Here is a 15,167-nt window from a genome sequence, read left to right on the forward strand (position 1 = left end):
AGTTCAGCAAAAAAAGTAGGTAGCAGAAATTGTTTAGGTAAAGGAGCAAGTGTCCACCTGGGAGTCACCCTCCGAGCTGCCCTTCAGCAGCCAGTACTGCTCATCTTGTCCCCAGTGTCACCTGCTGGCCTGTCCCAGCCTTCAGTGACACCATCGCCCAAAGAGACACCACATCAGCTGGAGCTGCTGGGGAGGGGAGGCCTCACTGCTGCCCCTTTGCACAGAATCCCAGAATAGCTGGGCTTGGAAGGGACCTCTGGAGATCACCCACTCCAACCCCCTGCCAAGGCAGGGCCACCCAGAGCAGGTGACACAGAAATGTGCCCAGGTGGGTTTTTGCTCCCTGGGCATCCTGTTCCAGTGTTCTGCCACCCTCAGTGGAAAGAAGTTCTTTCTTATGCTGAGGTGGAAATTCTCATGTTTTAGTTTATGGCCATCTTAATTTTTGCCTTTAACAGTACATTGTCCCTCATCCCACATGGAACAGAATTTCCATGCTCAGCAAACAGTACATGTCCAGCACTGAATAGGTGGAGCTGTCTTTATGGAGAGACTCCAACTTAGAGGTCAACTGAAATTAGTAAGAGGTTAAAATCATTGGAACTGAGGGATTAGATTCACCTTGTGAATTTGATTAGTTTTCAATAGGAAAGCTTTTTCACTTAGCCTTGCCCATAACATCTCCTGGTCAACACTACTTCCTGAAAATAATTGGTATGGAACCCATTTCCATATGGCACTCATGTTCCCTGCCAGACAATAACTCCCTAATCTTTTGAGCAGCATAACTAGGTTTGAAAGATGGAATTAATTCACAGTATTCTGTGACTCCATAGCATTGGCCCTGTCCCTGCTGTGCTTGTTTTAACCTAGAAATGGACAGGGTTGGTCATCAGAAGAGCAGCTGACTGCAGGGATGATGTTTTCAGAGCCAGTGTGAAGGATGGACAGACAGGGCAGCCTGATCTCTGCTGAGGAGGCTGGCATGTAATCTGTGTGATGGGCAGCTCTGTTAAATACTTGCACTAAGGTCAGTGCACACTTAGGGCAGTGCCTTCCTGTCACAGAGGTGGGTTGGCCCCATCAGTACGGGCTTCTGGAAAGGCTTTTGTCTCAGTTGAAGAAGTAAATTGAATTGTGAGAAGTAAATTGAAAAGCTAGGCATTTGAAGAGAATAGAGGAGACAAATTAGTAGTATGCATAGGTCTAGAAATGTTTTTAAAAGTCAGTTAAAAAAAGTAATCTATTTTCCCAAATGTATTCTTAATAGAAGAAGCAGGTAGAGTACTATTAACCATGTAATTTGGTTATTGTAATTGTAATTGCCTCATTTTTGGATGGAATGAGTATGTTTTTACTTTTCTCTCCCTTCTTTGCAAACACTTAAGGCCACTGTCTTAGAAACACATGTCCTAGAGCTAGATTCCCATGGGAGCCTTCGATGGCTTTTAGCGTTTGAGATCTCAACCAGATTCTTTACAAAGCAGCTTTGGAGATCTGCTGCTGCTGGGATGAGATAACAGAACAGGCCAGGTTTAGAGCTGGGATGTTCTTCTGGAGTTTTGGATGTGCCAAAGGCACAGTGCATTTACTGGTGCATGTCACCAGCTCTCTGCAAAGCCACGAGTAGAAAGCCAGGCACTCTGATGCTTTGTTTTCTTTGCAGAGCTTCTCATGCCTTCATTTCACACTTGTCTTTCTTGTAGGGAGAGCATTGAGAAAAGACACTCCAGCCATCCTTCGCCAGCACCTATCCATCCAGTAAACTCCCTCGGACATAACCGCAGCTCGAGTGAGCAGATCAGAAGCCATCTGAATCCCGAGGTTCGAGACAAAGAGAAACCCAAAGAACGAGAGAGAGATCACTCCGAATCTCGGAAGGAAATTAATGTTGAAGAGCACAAGGTGAAGGACAACTACATTTCAGAGAAAGAAGGCCTGAGCCATGAAAGCCGAGTGGTGGAAGAGTCTAAGCAAATGCCCAGGGTTCCTTCCCCCTATGCCAGGCCCCCCGTTGTGGAGAGCACCAGGCCCAACAGCACTTCCAACCGCGAGGCCGAGAGGAAGAATGAGCCGGCGTACGATAACCCGAAGAAAAGCAATGAAGTCAAGGTGAAGGAAGAGCGAAAGGAAGACCATGATGTTCAACCTGAGGGACCTCAGACTCATCGGTCATCTGATCAGCCACCACCTATATCCACATCCAACGTCCATCCAAGTCCTTTAGTGTCTATGCCCATGACTGTAGGTGTGACCGGTATACATCACATGAACAGCATCAGTGGCCTGGATAGGACTCGCATGATGACCCCTTTTATGGGAATTAGCCCGATTCCTGGTGGAGAACGTTTCCCCTATCCTTCTTTCCACTGGGATCCGATGAGAGATCCCTTGAGAGATCCCTACAGAGAGCTGGATATTCACCGGAGAGACCCCCTGGGCAGAGACTTTTTGCTAAGAAATGACCCCCTGCATCGCCTTTCTACGCCGAGGTTGTACGAAGCAGACAGGTCCTTCAGGGATCGGGAACCTCACGACTACAACCACCACCACCACCACCACCACCCGCTGTCGGTGGACCCGCGGCGGGAGCACGAGAGGGGCAGCCACCTGGACGAGCGGGAGCGGCTGCACATGCTCCGCGAGGACTACGAGCACGCCCGCCTGCACTCGGTGCACCCCGCCGCGCTGGACGGCCACCTGCCCCACCCCGGCCTCCTCACACCAGGACTGCCCAGCATGCACTACCCCAGGGTCAGTCCCCCCACGGGACACCAGAACGGCCTCCTCAATAAAACTCCCCCCACAGCGGCTCTCAGTGCCCCTCCACCTCTTATCTCCACGCTGGGCCCTCGGCCCGGCTCTCCTCGAAGGACTACTCCTCTGTCCACAGAGATGAGAGAGAGGCCTCCCTCTCACACCCTCAAGGACATTGAAGCTCGATAAGCAGAGTGAGACTCAATGAAAACCAGAACGAGAGGGACAAAAACCTTGTAAATGAACATAATATAAAGACCTTCTTACTAGTCATTGATACAGACTGGGGATGTGACCCACTGTACAATATGTATAGACCTGAGTGCAAAGATTTTGAAATGATTTTTTTTGTATATTATATGTTGAAATTTTCCAGATCTTTTAGCCAAGTCCATATGTTCCTCGTGTCTCCTACTCTATTTTATTTCTAGTTTAAAAATTTCAAAATTTGAACTGAAGAACAAGACATCGATCTGAGTGATCTGACTAGAAACAAGCCACCACCAGTGTCAACCCTACAAAGCTCTTTCAAACCAGAAGTGAAGTCAATTGTAGATATTTATGTAAAAAGATTGCTTCATGGATTAATGGTTCATATATGCAAAAAGGGTAAGATGAAAGCTTTACTTTGTACAAATGTAAATAGATAAAATTAAGTAACATAATACATTAATACTTCTTAAACTGTGCTATTTGCAAACTTAATATTGATCAACACAGTCTGCTTATGCTGTGTTACTTATATTGTTATAGACAGCTAAACCCCTTCAACTATGCAATGATTTTAAGGCTTTTCACAAAAGCCTTTATAACTCAAAGGAGCCTTTTCAACACTCAACATAATTAAAGTCATATTTTCCCTGAACAAGCTCATTTATAATGGAAGCCTATTTCTCTTGTTTTGATGAAGAAACAGCCCTTCGGAGGTGTAGTTCTCTGTGTGAAGCCCTGCATCAGGCTGCTGAGGTCACTGTAGCTCGTGTGTCCCTTGGATGGTGTCAGGGTTAGTGCTCTGTAATCACTGATATGGAGTCATGGCAGATTGGGTTTCAGTCATATTAATCTGGGTTAAACGGTAATAATCAAATGCTGGATGTTTTCCAGAAGTTTTGTCATTTAATATGTCAAATTTATTTGGGGAAGAACATCTGCTTATAGCCATTCATGTCTGGTTTGATTACTAGTGTGTCATTTTTATCTGTACACACATTTTTTTTGTGTTAAGTGATTTTTAGCTACATTGAAACAAATCCTGCAAGAAGGTGAATACTTTTCTAAATGATGGATATGTTTTCACTGTGGATTAGTAGTTTAATTAATGAACTCCGCTGCAGATTTCATAATGGAATTTATTGTATTTCAGTTGGTAATAAAGTCTGTGAATAGTTAACAGGTCAGCCTTGTTGTTCCCTAACCATAGAAGACAAATGACATGAAGAACATGGTCCTTTTTAAAAATATGCATCAATCTTCTGAAATCTGTCTTTTCATAACACACTTTTTTATAATGTGTTAAGTTTCTTGTCTAAATATTTGGAGAGAATATGACTTTATCAGAGAGAATTCAATATCTTGTCTACTGGACTGTAAAATATATGTATGAAATAAAATTAGTTCCATTGGTCTTCTAGTGTATTAAAGTGCTATCTGAAGTTGTTACCCTGTTTTGGCAAAAAAAAAGAAAAAAAAAGAAAAAAGTTAACTACAGACAGTTGTTTCTAATGATCAGAGATCTATTTTAGTAGTCAACTGAAGGTTTAGTTGTGAGCTTCAGATTTTGTGAACTCCAGATGTTGTGCAGTGTTTATTTTTTTTCTTTTTTCTTTTTTTTTTTTTTTTTTAACGAACAAAAGGAAAAATACAAAAAAATCCCAACCCTGAGGAATATGTACACTGGAACCGTAGTGGTAGCTTTCAGTATTGTAAAGAGATTGTTATATACAAACCTTTTTGCTGTTTATCCTGTATGTAATAAAGTCCTTTCTAGATCCTATGTGAACAGAAAAGTGAAGCGGCTCTCAATCTTCAGCATGTTTCCTCCTCAGCGAAGACTTGTGTAATGTAAATTGTGCCATGTTATTAAAAAATGTGAACTAAACTGCTAGGTGCTTCTTTGTGTGCAGTACCCCATCACTGCTATGGGGAAGAAGTCCTCTTCCCCAGCAGTGGCGTTTTGTTCAGAAGGAATAGCTGTTTAAAATGTAAAGGAAATGGCAAGCTTTTTGTAAGCCATCTTACTGAAATTGTTAGGGTAAGCAGGGAAAAAGGAACAAAAAGGAGACCAGATCCTTGGCTTGTCCAGATTCTTTAAAATAGAGTAACACTGTACTTGGATTAGAATTTAATTAGACCGTAATCTTGGTCTTCTGGATGCACATCATTAAAAACCTTCAAAGTCACTGAAGGAAGGCAGGTCTAGATGGCCACAGAAGGATGGAAGTGCTGGAGCAAGTGTGAGAGGCCCCACGAGACAGGGTCTGATTGAGAGCATCATCTTCCAGGCTCAGCTCATCCTTGTTAGAGGAGCCTGACAGCTCTGGCAGCATCTTCAGGGGGAAGAAACGTGGTCTTGATTGTCCAGACTATGATCCTTGTCCTCCCAGGTGCTGAGCAAACTCTTGCTGATGGTCCTTAATTCCCAATTAAGCCAATGAGCCCTCACTCCCAGAGTCCCAGAAAGCATCGAGGCATTTCACTCCCTTTGAATTCAATCCAATTTAAGTGCTCCACACTTTTGAAGATCCGTGTGTCAAATCTTCTTGTGCTGGTAATGCTCAGAGGAATATTCCTGAAAGGTATAGTAAGAGATGAAACAAGATTTTTAATGCTTTTAAACTTCTTCAGGTGCATTCACTGCTTTTCAGAAGTTTGATATAGGCATGTTAGCTTGGAGGTATAGACAATTTGATCATTTTGGAAGGCTTTTCCATTCAAGACATTTGTCTTAAATCTTCTATTTCTGAATTCACTAGTGTTTAAGAAATGAATTCCATTTAAAGACCATGCCAGATACCATCTGTGGGAATGAAAGGAGTCATACGGGTATTAATTCTGTAGGTTGTGTGAGATTCTGATAATAGAAAACCCTCAGTGTGCTTACAGCACCCAGGACTTTGCTTTACGGTTTAAAGACTCACCTTCCCAAATTCCAACTAATCTTCCACTTAGCAGCTTCCTATCACCAGCTGAGATGCCAACTACAGTGTATAGGAAAGGAATCTTTGAAAACAATCATGACATTTGTTGCCCAATACATTGTTCATTTTATGCCACGCTTGGTCCCTTCTTTTCTAACCTCCTACACTTTGTTCTTTGGTTTTCCTTACTAAGACCTAGCTCTAGCCTGGTTTTCTGCTTTGCAGACCTTACTGCTGCCCTCTTTGCCAGTCCTGTCCTCTTTCATGGCCTATGACAGCTAAATCTATTATAGGCAGCAATAAACACTGCAGGACTTTTTTCCAAAAGTCACAGACATTGTATATGGTTATTCCTTTTTACCTTTGCCTGTATGAGCATGTAAATAGTAGTCCTTGCTGGACTGGAGATAGGCAGATGGATGTTGGGGAGGATTTTACTGCAAATATTTTCATTTGCTGTGGCTGTGCCTTGTTGAGGAAATGTTTAGCATAGTTCTTGCTGATTTGGAGTCTCATTACTGCTTCACACATGCAGGTGACTCTGCTGAAAGGCACCTGGGGCATGGAACAAGGTGACAGAGCAGTAGTGTTGCATTTACAGAGGAGCTCCTTGGCTTGCTGCTTGGTTTCTGGCAAGAAAGAAAAGCTGTGGTTCAGAGACCAAAGACTCCAATTACACGGGGGTTTGTTACTCCCATGGTGGGTTGGTTAAGTCTCACCTGGATCAACCAACTTCCTTCTTTGGACTCCACCTGCTAGCACTGGGGTTTACCTGTGCTGATCTTCAGAAGGTGATGTGGAGCAGGATCCCAGCTTAAATGGTCTGAATTGCCTTTGGAGTGTGACTGCCTTAACTCTGGATGGAGCCTCTAGCTTAGCTGGTTGAGAAGTGCATGCAAATGTGTGGTGGGACTGCCTGCTGCCCTGTTGATATTACAGTCCCATCAGATCCTTCCTGCAAACTGTAAAAATCCAATGCTGCTCAATCATTATGTGAAGTTCTTTGGGACACAGTCTGTCTCTCTTATTCTGATTGCACTGTGCTTCGTGCCCTGACTGGGGCCAACTGAGCATTGCCCAGTGCTGCTGTAATGCATTAAAGGAAAAAAAGTAATACTAAGACTCAAGGCTTCAGTGAATTAGGTGTGGTAACCTGTGTAAAAAACTCCACATTTTTGCTAGCCAAGGAGGACCTGAGTTGCAGGTGAGGACTGACTGTTCTTCCTGTGTCCTGTCTCTAGCTGGAGGGGCTTGGAGTGCTTGTGCCCATGGGCAAGGTGGGAATTCCCAGCTGGCATCTCTTTGGGGTCACACCCCTTTCTATTTCCACGGGTAACTTGCAGCTGAAATTGTGTTAGCACAAGGATTTTCCTGGTCGTAAATTACATCCCCCTCCTCATTTGTGCACTGTGTTGCTGCATATAGAAATATAGGTATTTATAGACACCAAAATGCACACATGCTGTCAGGTACAGTATCAGGGATGAAGGTGAATCCAGCGAGGAGCAGAATATGAAATCCTGGTGCCACCCACTACCATCTCACACATCTGATGGTCTGGTAATACAGACTTCACTACAGCATTATCCCCATTTTATAAAAGTGCTGCTGGGAACACAAAACTCAGTCACCAGTGTAACACCAGGCACCTACTGCCTAAGTGATTTCAGGAGTCACCCAGGGCAGTTGGGTTACTGCTCAAGTCATTGGAGACCAGAAAAAAGCCTGAATCAGGTAAATTGAAGAGTCAGTGGTCGTAGGAGATGAGGAATTTCGGAGTTGTTCTTTTGGTTTTAAAAATCACTGTTAAACCTCTGTATTAACAACTTGTGGCATCTTAGACTGCTAAACTTATCTGTGAAGGAATGGGTGTCACCTATTTATTGATAAGGCAAGTATCTCAATTATTGACCCAAACTGATAAGGCCTGTGGTCATTCTGGTTACTAAGGGCAGATTTGCTGTATTTTACCACCTCATGTGGTTTGTTTGATCATCATACTGCTCAGTATTGAAACTTGCTCCAAGTGCAGCTTTTGTCTTGGTTGAATTTATGTGTTTCTCTACTGCAAAACTTGCATTTATCCCAGGAACTGAGCCATCCACCCCCAGTACAATCATCTTTGTTTTAAGACAAGAAAATAATTGAGAATTGAATCAGCTCATTATGCAAAGATTTTACCTATCAAATACACAATATGTTTATTAAATGTATCTTTTTCTTTGCATCTTCAAAGCCCTTATAACTAGTTTCCATTGAATCCGTGTTGGGGGGGGGGGGGGGTTGTTTTATGCTGTTTTCTCCTGTTCCCCTGCATAAGTGACAGAAATTCCAGCGGTGCACTGGCAGATACTACTCAAGCTGGCTGAGGAGTGACCTTACTTTATCACATTTAATACAAGGGACTAGAAGTGGTCTGTACCCAGAGCATTCAGCTTGATAAAGGCAACTGTATTTTGGAGAGTTAGGCATCAATTGCATGGTGCTACAGTTCAGCAGAAAGTCCATCAGCATCAAAAGCTTTGAATTTTTTTCTTTTACAGACAACTAAAAATGCAAGTGTAAACTTCTGAGGATTTTTGGTAGGGGTTTTTTTGGAGGGGCTCAGTGTATTTGGGATAAACATGATGCATTTAGAGATTTTAAAAAAATAAAAAGAGGTATATCAAACAATGTGTAATTATTGCCCTCCAAAAGGGAAGTTTTGTCTCAGTTAATCCTAGAACAGTGAAGCAGAACTGGATATATTTTAGCCTGCTAGTAAAAGATGTTGTTCTGCAGCAGTACCACAAGAGGGTGGTTAAAGAGAGCCTGAAATAAGTGTAGGTTGTGCTGAAAGACAGGATGGCTCTGCTGTTCTGGGCAAGGTGAATGTAGCTGTAAATTATTTTTATGAGAGTCTGATCCGTGAGGAGTTCTCCTGTTCCCCTGCGTAAGTGACAGAAATCCCAGTAGTTCACTGGCAGATGCTGCTCAGGCTGGCTGAGGAGTGACCTTACTTTATCACATTTAATACAAGGGACTAGAAGTGGTCTGTACCCAGAGCATTCAGCTCGATAAAGGCAATTGTATTTTGGAGAGTTAGGCGTAAATTGCATGGTGCTACAGTCCAGCAACTAAGCACATTGCTTGTGTTGAGGGAATAAAAGATGCTTCTCTACAGAAAATAGTAGATACAGAATGAGTTAGTGTATGTCAGCTTGAGGGGCTGGACTCAATGATCCTTGTGGGTCCCTTCCAACTCAGGATATTTTATGATTCTGTTCTATGACCTCCTTAAAGTCTCAGCACATCTATCTGGTTTTCCCATTACCTGGCTTTTGAAAAGAGTTGCCAAGACTAAGCAAGAGAATTGCTTCATTTGAAGATGGGGAAAGAAATTAATGCCAGGTTTTCTAAGGACATAGATTAAAATGGTTTATTGAAAATCACCAGAGCTGTCTGAGTCATACCAGCAGAAAGCTTGGCCCTGGTTTTCCATTTTCTGCCCTCGTTGCCTTTGTCACGTGAGTGGAGAGCCAACACTTCCCTGGTGCTGGGGATGCTCTCCTGACTCTCCCAAGGGATGCATGGCCCAAGGAGCAACAAAGCATGGCCCATATGGCTCTGGCCGCCGTCTGGCCAGCTGAGAAGGGCTGGTGGAGCCTTCCTCTCCCTCCTCACACCACCCATCCCCACGCTGCCCACAGCAAGCACTGGACATCGCTGTGTCCACAGGGTCCCAGCTGGGGTGTCCGAGAGGAGCCACCTGGTCCCAGGGCACTGTGGCTGCTCTGAGGAGAACTGAGCTCTGCCTTCTCACAGCTGGAACCTGGGGACCAGCACTGCTCCCCTGGGAGGCACAGCAGCAGCTTCCATGAGCCAAGCAGTGGTTCCTGAGCAGCAGTGAGGTGGGGAACCATGCTGAGGAGATGGGGACTTGCACCCACACACCCCAGAGATGGCAGGGACACCTCAGCGCCCCGCTGCTGGTGGGCTCCTGGCAGCAGCACCTGCCCCCAAGGCAGAGCTTCACAGAAAGAGTGATTGGGCTTTGGAAGGGACTGCCCACGGAGGTGGTGGAGTCGCCTTCCCTGGAGGTATTTAAGAAAAGTCTGGAGGTGACACTCAGTGACATGGTCTAGGTGACAAGGTGGTGTGAGGTCATAGGTTGGACTTGATGATCTCAAAGGTCTTTTCCGAGTCAGTTCTGTGACTCTGTGACTCTGTGATGATTGTGTGACTGGCAGCCCCAGCAAACACGTCTCATCCACCTCGCAGCGTTATCGCTGGGGCTTCTTGTCAGCGGAGTCACGCTATGATAGTCATTATGGTTTTAAATGACTCATTTTCCACTTAACTGTATTATTGTGGCTTACAGAGCATCTGGAGCTTTGCAGCAGTAAATACATTACTGACTACTACAGCAATGCACTAATCTGTCGCTTTGAAGAATCTCTTTAACAAAATACAGCCGGGGCAGGCAGGTGTTGGTGCCTGTGTGGGCCAGCCCTGCTCTCTGGGGCTTCTGTCCCACACCAGCACAGGACCAAAACACGGCTAATGGTGACGTGCTTGCAGGACCTGGTGGCATTTGACGTGCAATTTGATAGCACCTGAATTTACCTTTTTTGTAGGAGAAAATGAGAGATTCTTGTCAGACACGTGCAGGAGATCCTGCGCTGGTGCTGAGGCGGCCAGGCCTGTGATGCACTGGTGTACAGGGGAACAACGTGGTCTGCCCCGAGCAGTCCGTCCTGACCGGAAGAACCCCAGGAGAAGGAACGACTAATAGAAGGAAGGGCTCTTTATATCCGATTATATTATGGTTTTTTTCTCCTCGGCTCCCGCAGGCACGGCCCGGATGGAGCTGCAGAGGGCAGTGCGGGAGAGGAAAAGCCGCGCAAGATGGCGCCGCGGCCGCGGTCCGGCACTAGAGGGAGACGGCGGGCTGGAAAATCGGCTGTTGGGGGCCGTTTGGGCCGTTTGAACACTCGCATGGATCCTGCCTGCCGGGAGCCCTCCTCCCGGGCTGAAAAATCAGGTTTTTGGGGCCGTTTGGGCGGTTTGAACCCTCGCATGGATCCTGCCTGCCGGGAGCCCTCCTAGCGGGAGGTGCAGCCGGCGCCCCTCGGGCAGCTGTGCCTCCTGCTCCCCCCAGATCAATGCCTCCTGCTCCCCCCCAGATCTCAGTGCCTCCTGCTCCCCCCAGATCTCAATGCCTCCTGCTCCCCCCAGATCTCAATGCCTCCTGCTCCCCACACATCTCAGTGCCTCCTGCTCCCCACTGATCTCAGTGCCTCCTGCTCCCCACACATCTCAGTGCCTCCTGCTCCCCACACATCTCAGTGCCTCCTGCTCCCCACACATCTCAGTGCCTCCTGCTCCCCCCAGATCTCAGTATCTCCCGCTTCCCATGTCAGAGCTGTGCTCGGGTGGCAGTCCGGTTGGGAGTTATTCTGATAAAGGCGTCTTGAGAAACATCTTGAGAAACGCAGCGAGCTGAAGTAAAGGCTGGATAAAACCGCACCGTCTGGAAGTTCATGTGTCGCCTGAGGTGATGGGAAAATGAAGTGGGGAAAGGAGCAGGTGCGGCAGGCTGGGGTTTACATGTGTTCATTTATTTGCCATTAAATGAGTCATCAAATGCATTTTTTTTTTCTCTGGCAGCAGCTCCGAACGATGGGGGTTTGGGCCCTGGTGCCCTCAGCCCTCGGAAGGACAAACTGGAGACAGCAGCAGAAGGTCACTGTCGTGGGCTGCAGCTCCACAGAAATCCGGTTACAAGCAAGAATTAAAGAAAGGAAAAAAGTTTGTTTAGGAAGGGGAAGGAAACCCCCAACAAATCCTCTCCTTCTTTTGAAATTTTTGTCACCCACATTCACCTTGTTGCCTCTTCCCCAATAGCCTGTGTAATTTCACACTTTTAACTTAGAAATCAAGATTCTGGGGTACAAAGGAAAACCTTTCACGGCTTATTTTTTCACCTAAGTTGTGTTTCATTAAACTGGTTTGAGTTGAACAAGTTTATTTTTTTTTCCTGACACATTTGGGCAATACTCCTGGGCATGGTGTGACTCTGGGGATGCTGCTGTGCAGGACAGGAGATGGACACTGACCCTGGTGGGTCCCTTCCAGCTCAGCAGATTCTGTGAGAGCATATTAAAGCCTAATGGTTGGCAACCAAAATAATTACTTATATCTGAAGCTTTGAAGTAACTGTTTTTTGACTCTTTACTGTAGGAGTTGGACTGGATGACCTTGAAGGGCTCCTTCCAGCTGTACTCTGTGATTCTGTGACAGGACTCAGCAGATGAGGCAGTGGGTCAGGCTGGGTGGACAGCAGGACAGTGGGGACAGGCAGTGGTCACTCATTTCTGACCCAGGATGGGCTGCATCATCCACCTTGGGTGGAAGAACTGGGGCCTCCAGGAGTTTTGAACAGGAAATTGTGTGTGTCCTAGCATTGTGTACGTGAACTGTGATGGTGGGATACAACCAGACTGTGTGGAATTAGACATAAAATTTGTTCTCACTGCAGTTGTGAGGAGGTAAATTAAGTGTATGTTGCTCTGTAGTGTGTTTCTTCAGATGATTGCCTGTTTTAAAATTTGATTTCAAAGCAAAGAACCAGAGGCTTCAGGTTTGATTTCTGCTTCTGCCTTAAGAGGAATATTGTGAATTTGTGCCTTTGGTTTTTTTCTCTGTTATATGACTCTCCCCTGCCCCCTCCCCCCTTGCCTCTTGTAAAGACCTTTTCCATCTATTATGAGGAATTCTGTAAGACAGGTTTCATCATGGTCTTTTTAGTTGTTCCTTTATTTTTTACCCCATTACAATTTCTAATGGCCATTAGCAGTGCAGTAAGTCTGTTCTGGAGATTATTTAGTTTTATATTGAATTTGGAGGGATTACAATCAAAGTGGGCTTCGGATTTTAAGAATTATCCTGTAATGAGTGCATGAGCTCTATATCACTGCTAATTCTGAACTCCATCAACTTGTTCCCTGCAAGTCTCTGCAGCTTTGGCTTAGCAAACTTTGCTCTGAATAGTCCCATGACTACTTGATGAAACAGAGAACAGTCTATTTCCAGTAAATCTCACACAGAGTAGGTGGATCTCTGCCGAATTGATCATTTACATGAGTTTCTATGAAATTCTGACATCTGGACTACTGTGGGATCAAACTGGGCTTTGCTTTTGTGCATGTCCCTTTGACAGCCTTCCCCCCAAATGTGCAGGACTGAATTTGCCTGTCACTGACAGGAATGCCCTTGGCTTCCCCTACCAATATACCTTGCATACAAATGCCTGCAACATTTTGGTATGTGAGCTCAGCGCTTTGCCAAACCTGGGAATCCAACTGAAAAATAAGAAGACAGCTCTGCAACATTGCACTTGGTGATTCATGCTTTTCATTTTCATTGTAAATATAGCCCATCAGGGAAACTTCACACTTAACTCATTAAGATAGCAAAAGACCATCACAAACATGTATTGGTGGGGACAAAAGAGAAAATCTGATGTTTAAGTGTAAAATTGTAGGATTTTCTTTTATCTAGGTTATTAGATTAGAGTTTTGGCTCTATAAAGGAAGATTGGTTTGCTGTTATCTTGTCTTTTTGGTGTGTGGCTGTCTTCAGGAAATTCAGGTGGATTCTTTGGTTGGCTTTTCTATTGGCAAATACAGTGTTAGTACCTTTATAATATCTGATGTGTGAAAAACCATTGCCATAGCTTTAGCCTGGGGGAGGATTTTGTGTGGGGATGTTTATGCTTTGGAGGAAGGGACACAGGATGGTCTAAGTGAGAGATGAACAGGACATCTAAAAGGAACCTAATAGGAACTTGGTTGCAAAATAAAAAGGTTTTAATGCGAATTTTTGAACCTGCAAGTGTTACAAAGACAGAGGCTGATGAGATGTGTGAATCTTTTCTTCCTGTCGGTAGCTGAAGACCCGTTGAATGTAATTGTAAACTTTCTCACTGCTGAACATCAGAGAAATCCCAGGAGTTCCAGAATTTGTCACAGGTAGGGAAAAGTTTATCAGATATGTTTTGGGAAAAGTTAGGGTAAAATCACCTATTTTGATTGATTAAGTAAAGCTGAACAAGCTGCCCGGCAAGGACATAATTTTGGGGTTGTGAAGATCTTTATTGCCTTTTTAGCTCAGTAAGAGACTTTCAGATGTATATAGCTTTTCCAGTATTAAAATGAGCCTAATTTTCCAAATTTCTCCATGTATGTTATCCATCATGTTTTATCTCCATCCTGTAGATCTATGAAAACAGTAAACAAGAGAAGTCACTCTTCTGGGTGGAGAAGGAAATTCTCCTGATAACTTTTAAAGACTAAACAGGAAATGTCATTTTGAAATGTTTATCCAAACTGAAGTAATAGTTCCTAATGCCCCAGCACAGCCACAGTCTGAGGGTGTTTGCCAACAGAGCAAACAGAGAGCTGGGATCATACCAGCTTCAGGAGACAGAGTTCAAGCTCCTTGTGGATCCCAGTTTTCCTGAGTGTATTCCAGAGCAAGCCAAGCTTTTCAGGGCTGCTAAGTCAAGAACTGGGTCTTTGCAGTAACCAGAGTTTCAGATTCCCAAAATACTGACATCTATCAGTCCAGAGGATCCCAAAGAAGTTCCTACTGAGAATATTTCCCTTTGAATTATGACCAAAGGCTCCCTTCTCATATTTTCCCTGAAGGTTGCTCAGACCATGAATTTGAAAGTTCTGCCAGCTTCAGTAGACACAACTTTCCCAAGGCTCTTGGTGCTGTAGAGTTAAACCAAAAGCCCTTCAGGTGATTTATGTGTCTGCTCTGCCTGTGATGTTGTGAAATCCCTGCAGCCTAGGAGTCTATGGGGAACTAGCCCCTGTTGTTGAGAGACAGTGTGTTCCAGGAAGCATTTTCATTTTGATTCATTTCCTTTTTCCACTGTTTTCCTGGATTTTCATCAGCTCTCATCCTGCCTTGTGTGCTTCAGTGGCAAACACATCAGGACTGGCCTGGCACACACAATGTGTGCGTGTGGCACTCAGTCCTGGTTTGGGCAAAGCCTAAAGGCCACCACAGAGCTCCAGCTCCTCAGAGAACCCTGTGTGCCTGCCTGAAAGTTGTGTTCCTACAAGTAGCACATCATATCTGTGTGAAAGGGTTTGGTGCTTTGCTTAGGAGCTCCCACAGCTGCAGGAAGGGGAGGTGAAGGGGAATTCCTCCCTACCACAGCAGGAGGGTGCTTCACCCCAGAGCAGCTGCTGTGGTTTGTGCCCCTGTGGAGCTATTTGG

The 15,167-nt window shown here is 45.0% G+C and overlaps 1 protein-coding gene and 1 long non-coding RNA gene across 10 annotated transcripts in view; one reads left to right on the forward strand and one right to left on the reverse strand.

The window, feature by feature from the left end:
• The window catches only part of AUTS2 (activator of transcription and developmental regulator AUTS2), a 748,905-nt gene extending 744,050 nt beyond the window's left edge, over window positions 1-4,855 (forward strand). For all 9 annotated transcript variants that reach the window (XM_085078805.1, XM_085078808.1, XM_085078806.1 and 6 more), the window contains one exon: window positions 1,707-4,855. In XM_085078805.1, the coding sequence (XP_084934931.1) occupies window positions 1,707-2,946 (1,240 nt within the window). In that variant the 3' untranslated portion in view covers window positions 2,947-4,855. The remainder of the gene's footprint in view (window positions 1-1,706) is intronic.
• Window positions 4,561-10,980, reverse strand: LOC146428923 (uncharacterized). The gene is made up of 2 exons (XR_014855855.1): window positions 6,256-10,980; window positions 4,561-5,545 (listed from the first exon to the last, which is right to left on the reverse strand). It is a non-coding gene; the product is annotated as an uncharacterized LOC146428923 (long non-coding RNA).
• Between the last annotated feature and the right edge of the window lie 4,187 nt (window positions 10,981-15,167).

The sequence above is a fragment of the Lichenostomus cassidix genome, chromosome 19 (assembly GCF_008360975.1).
Source record: "Lichenostomus cassidix isolate B80296 chromosome 19, HeHo_3.0, whole genome shotgun sequence".
Lineage (NCBI taxonomy): Eukaryota > Metazoa > Chordata > Aves > Passeriformes > Meliphagidae > Lichenostomus > Lichenostomus cassidix.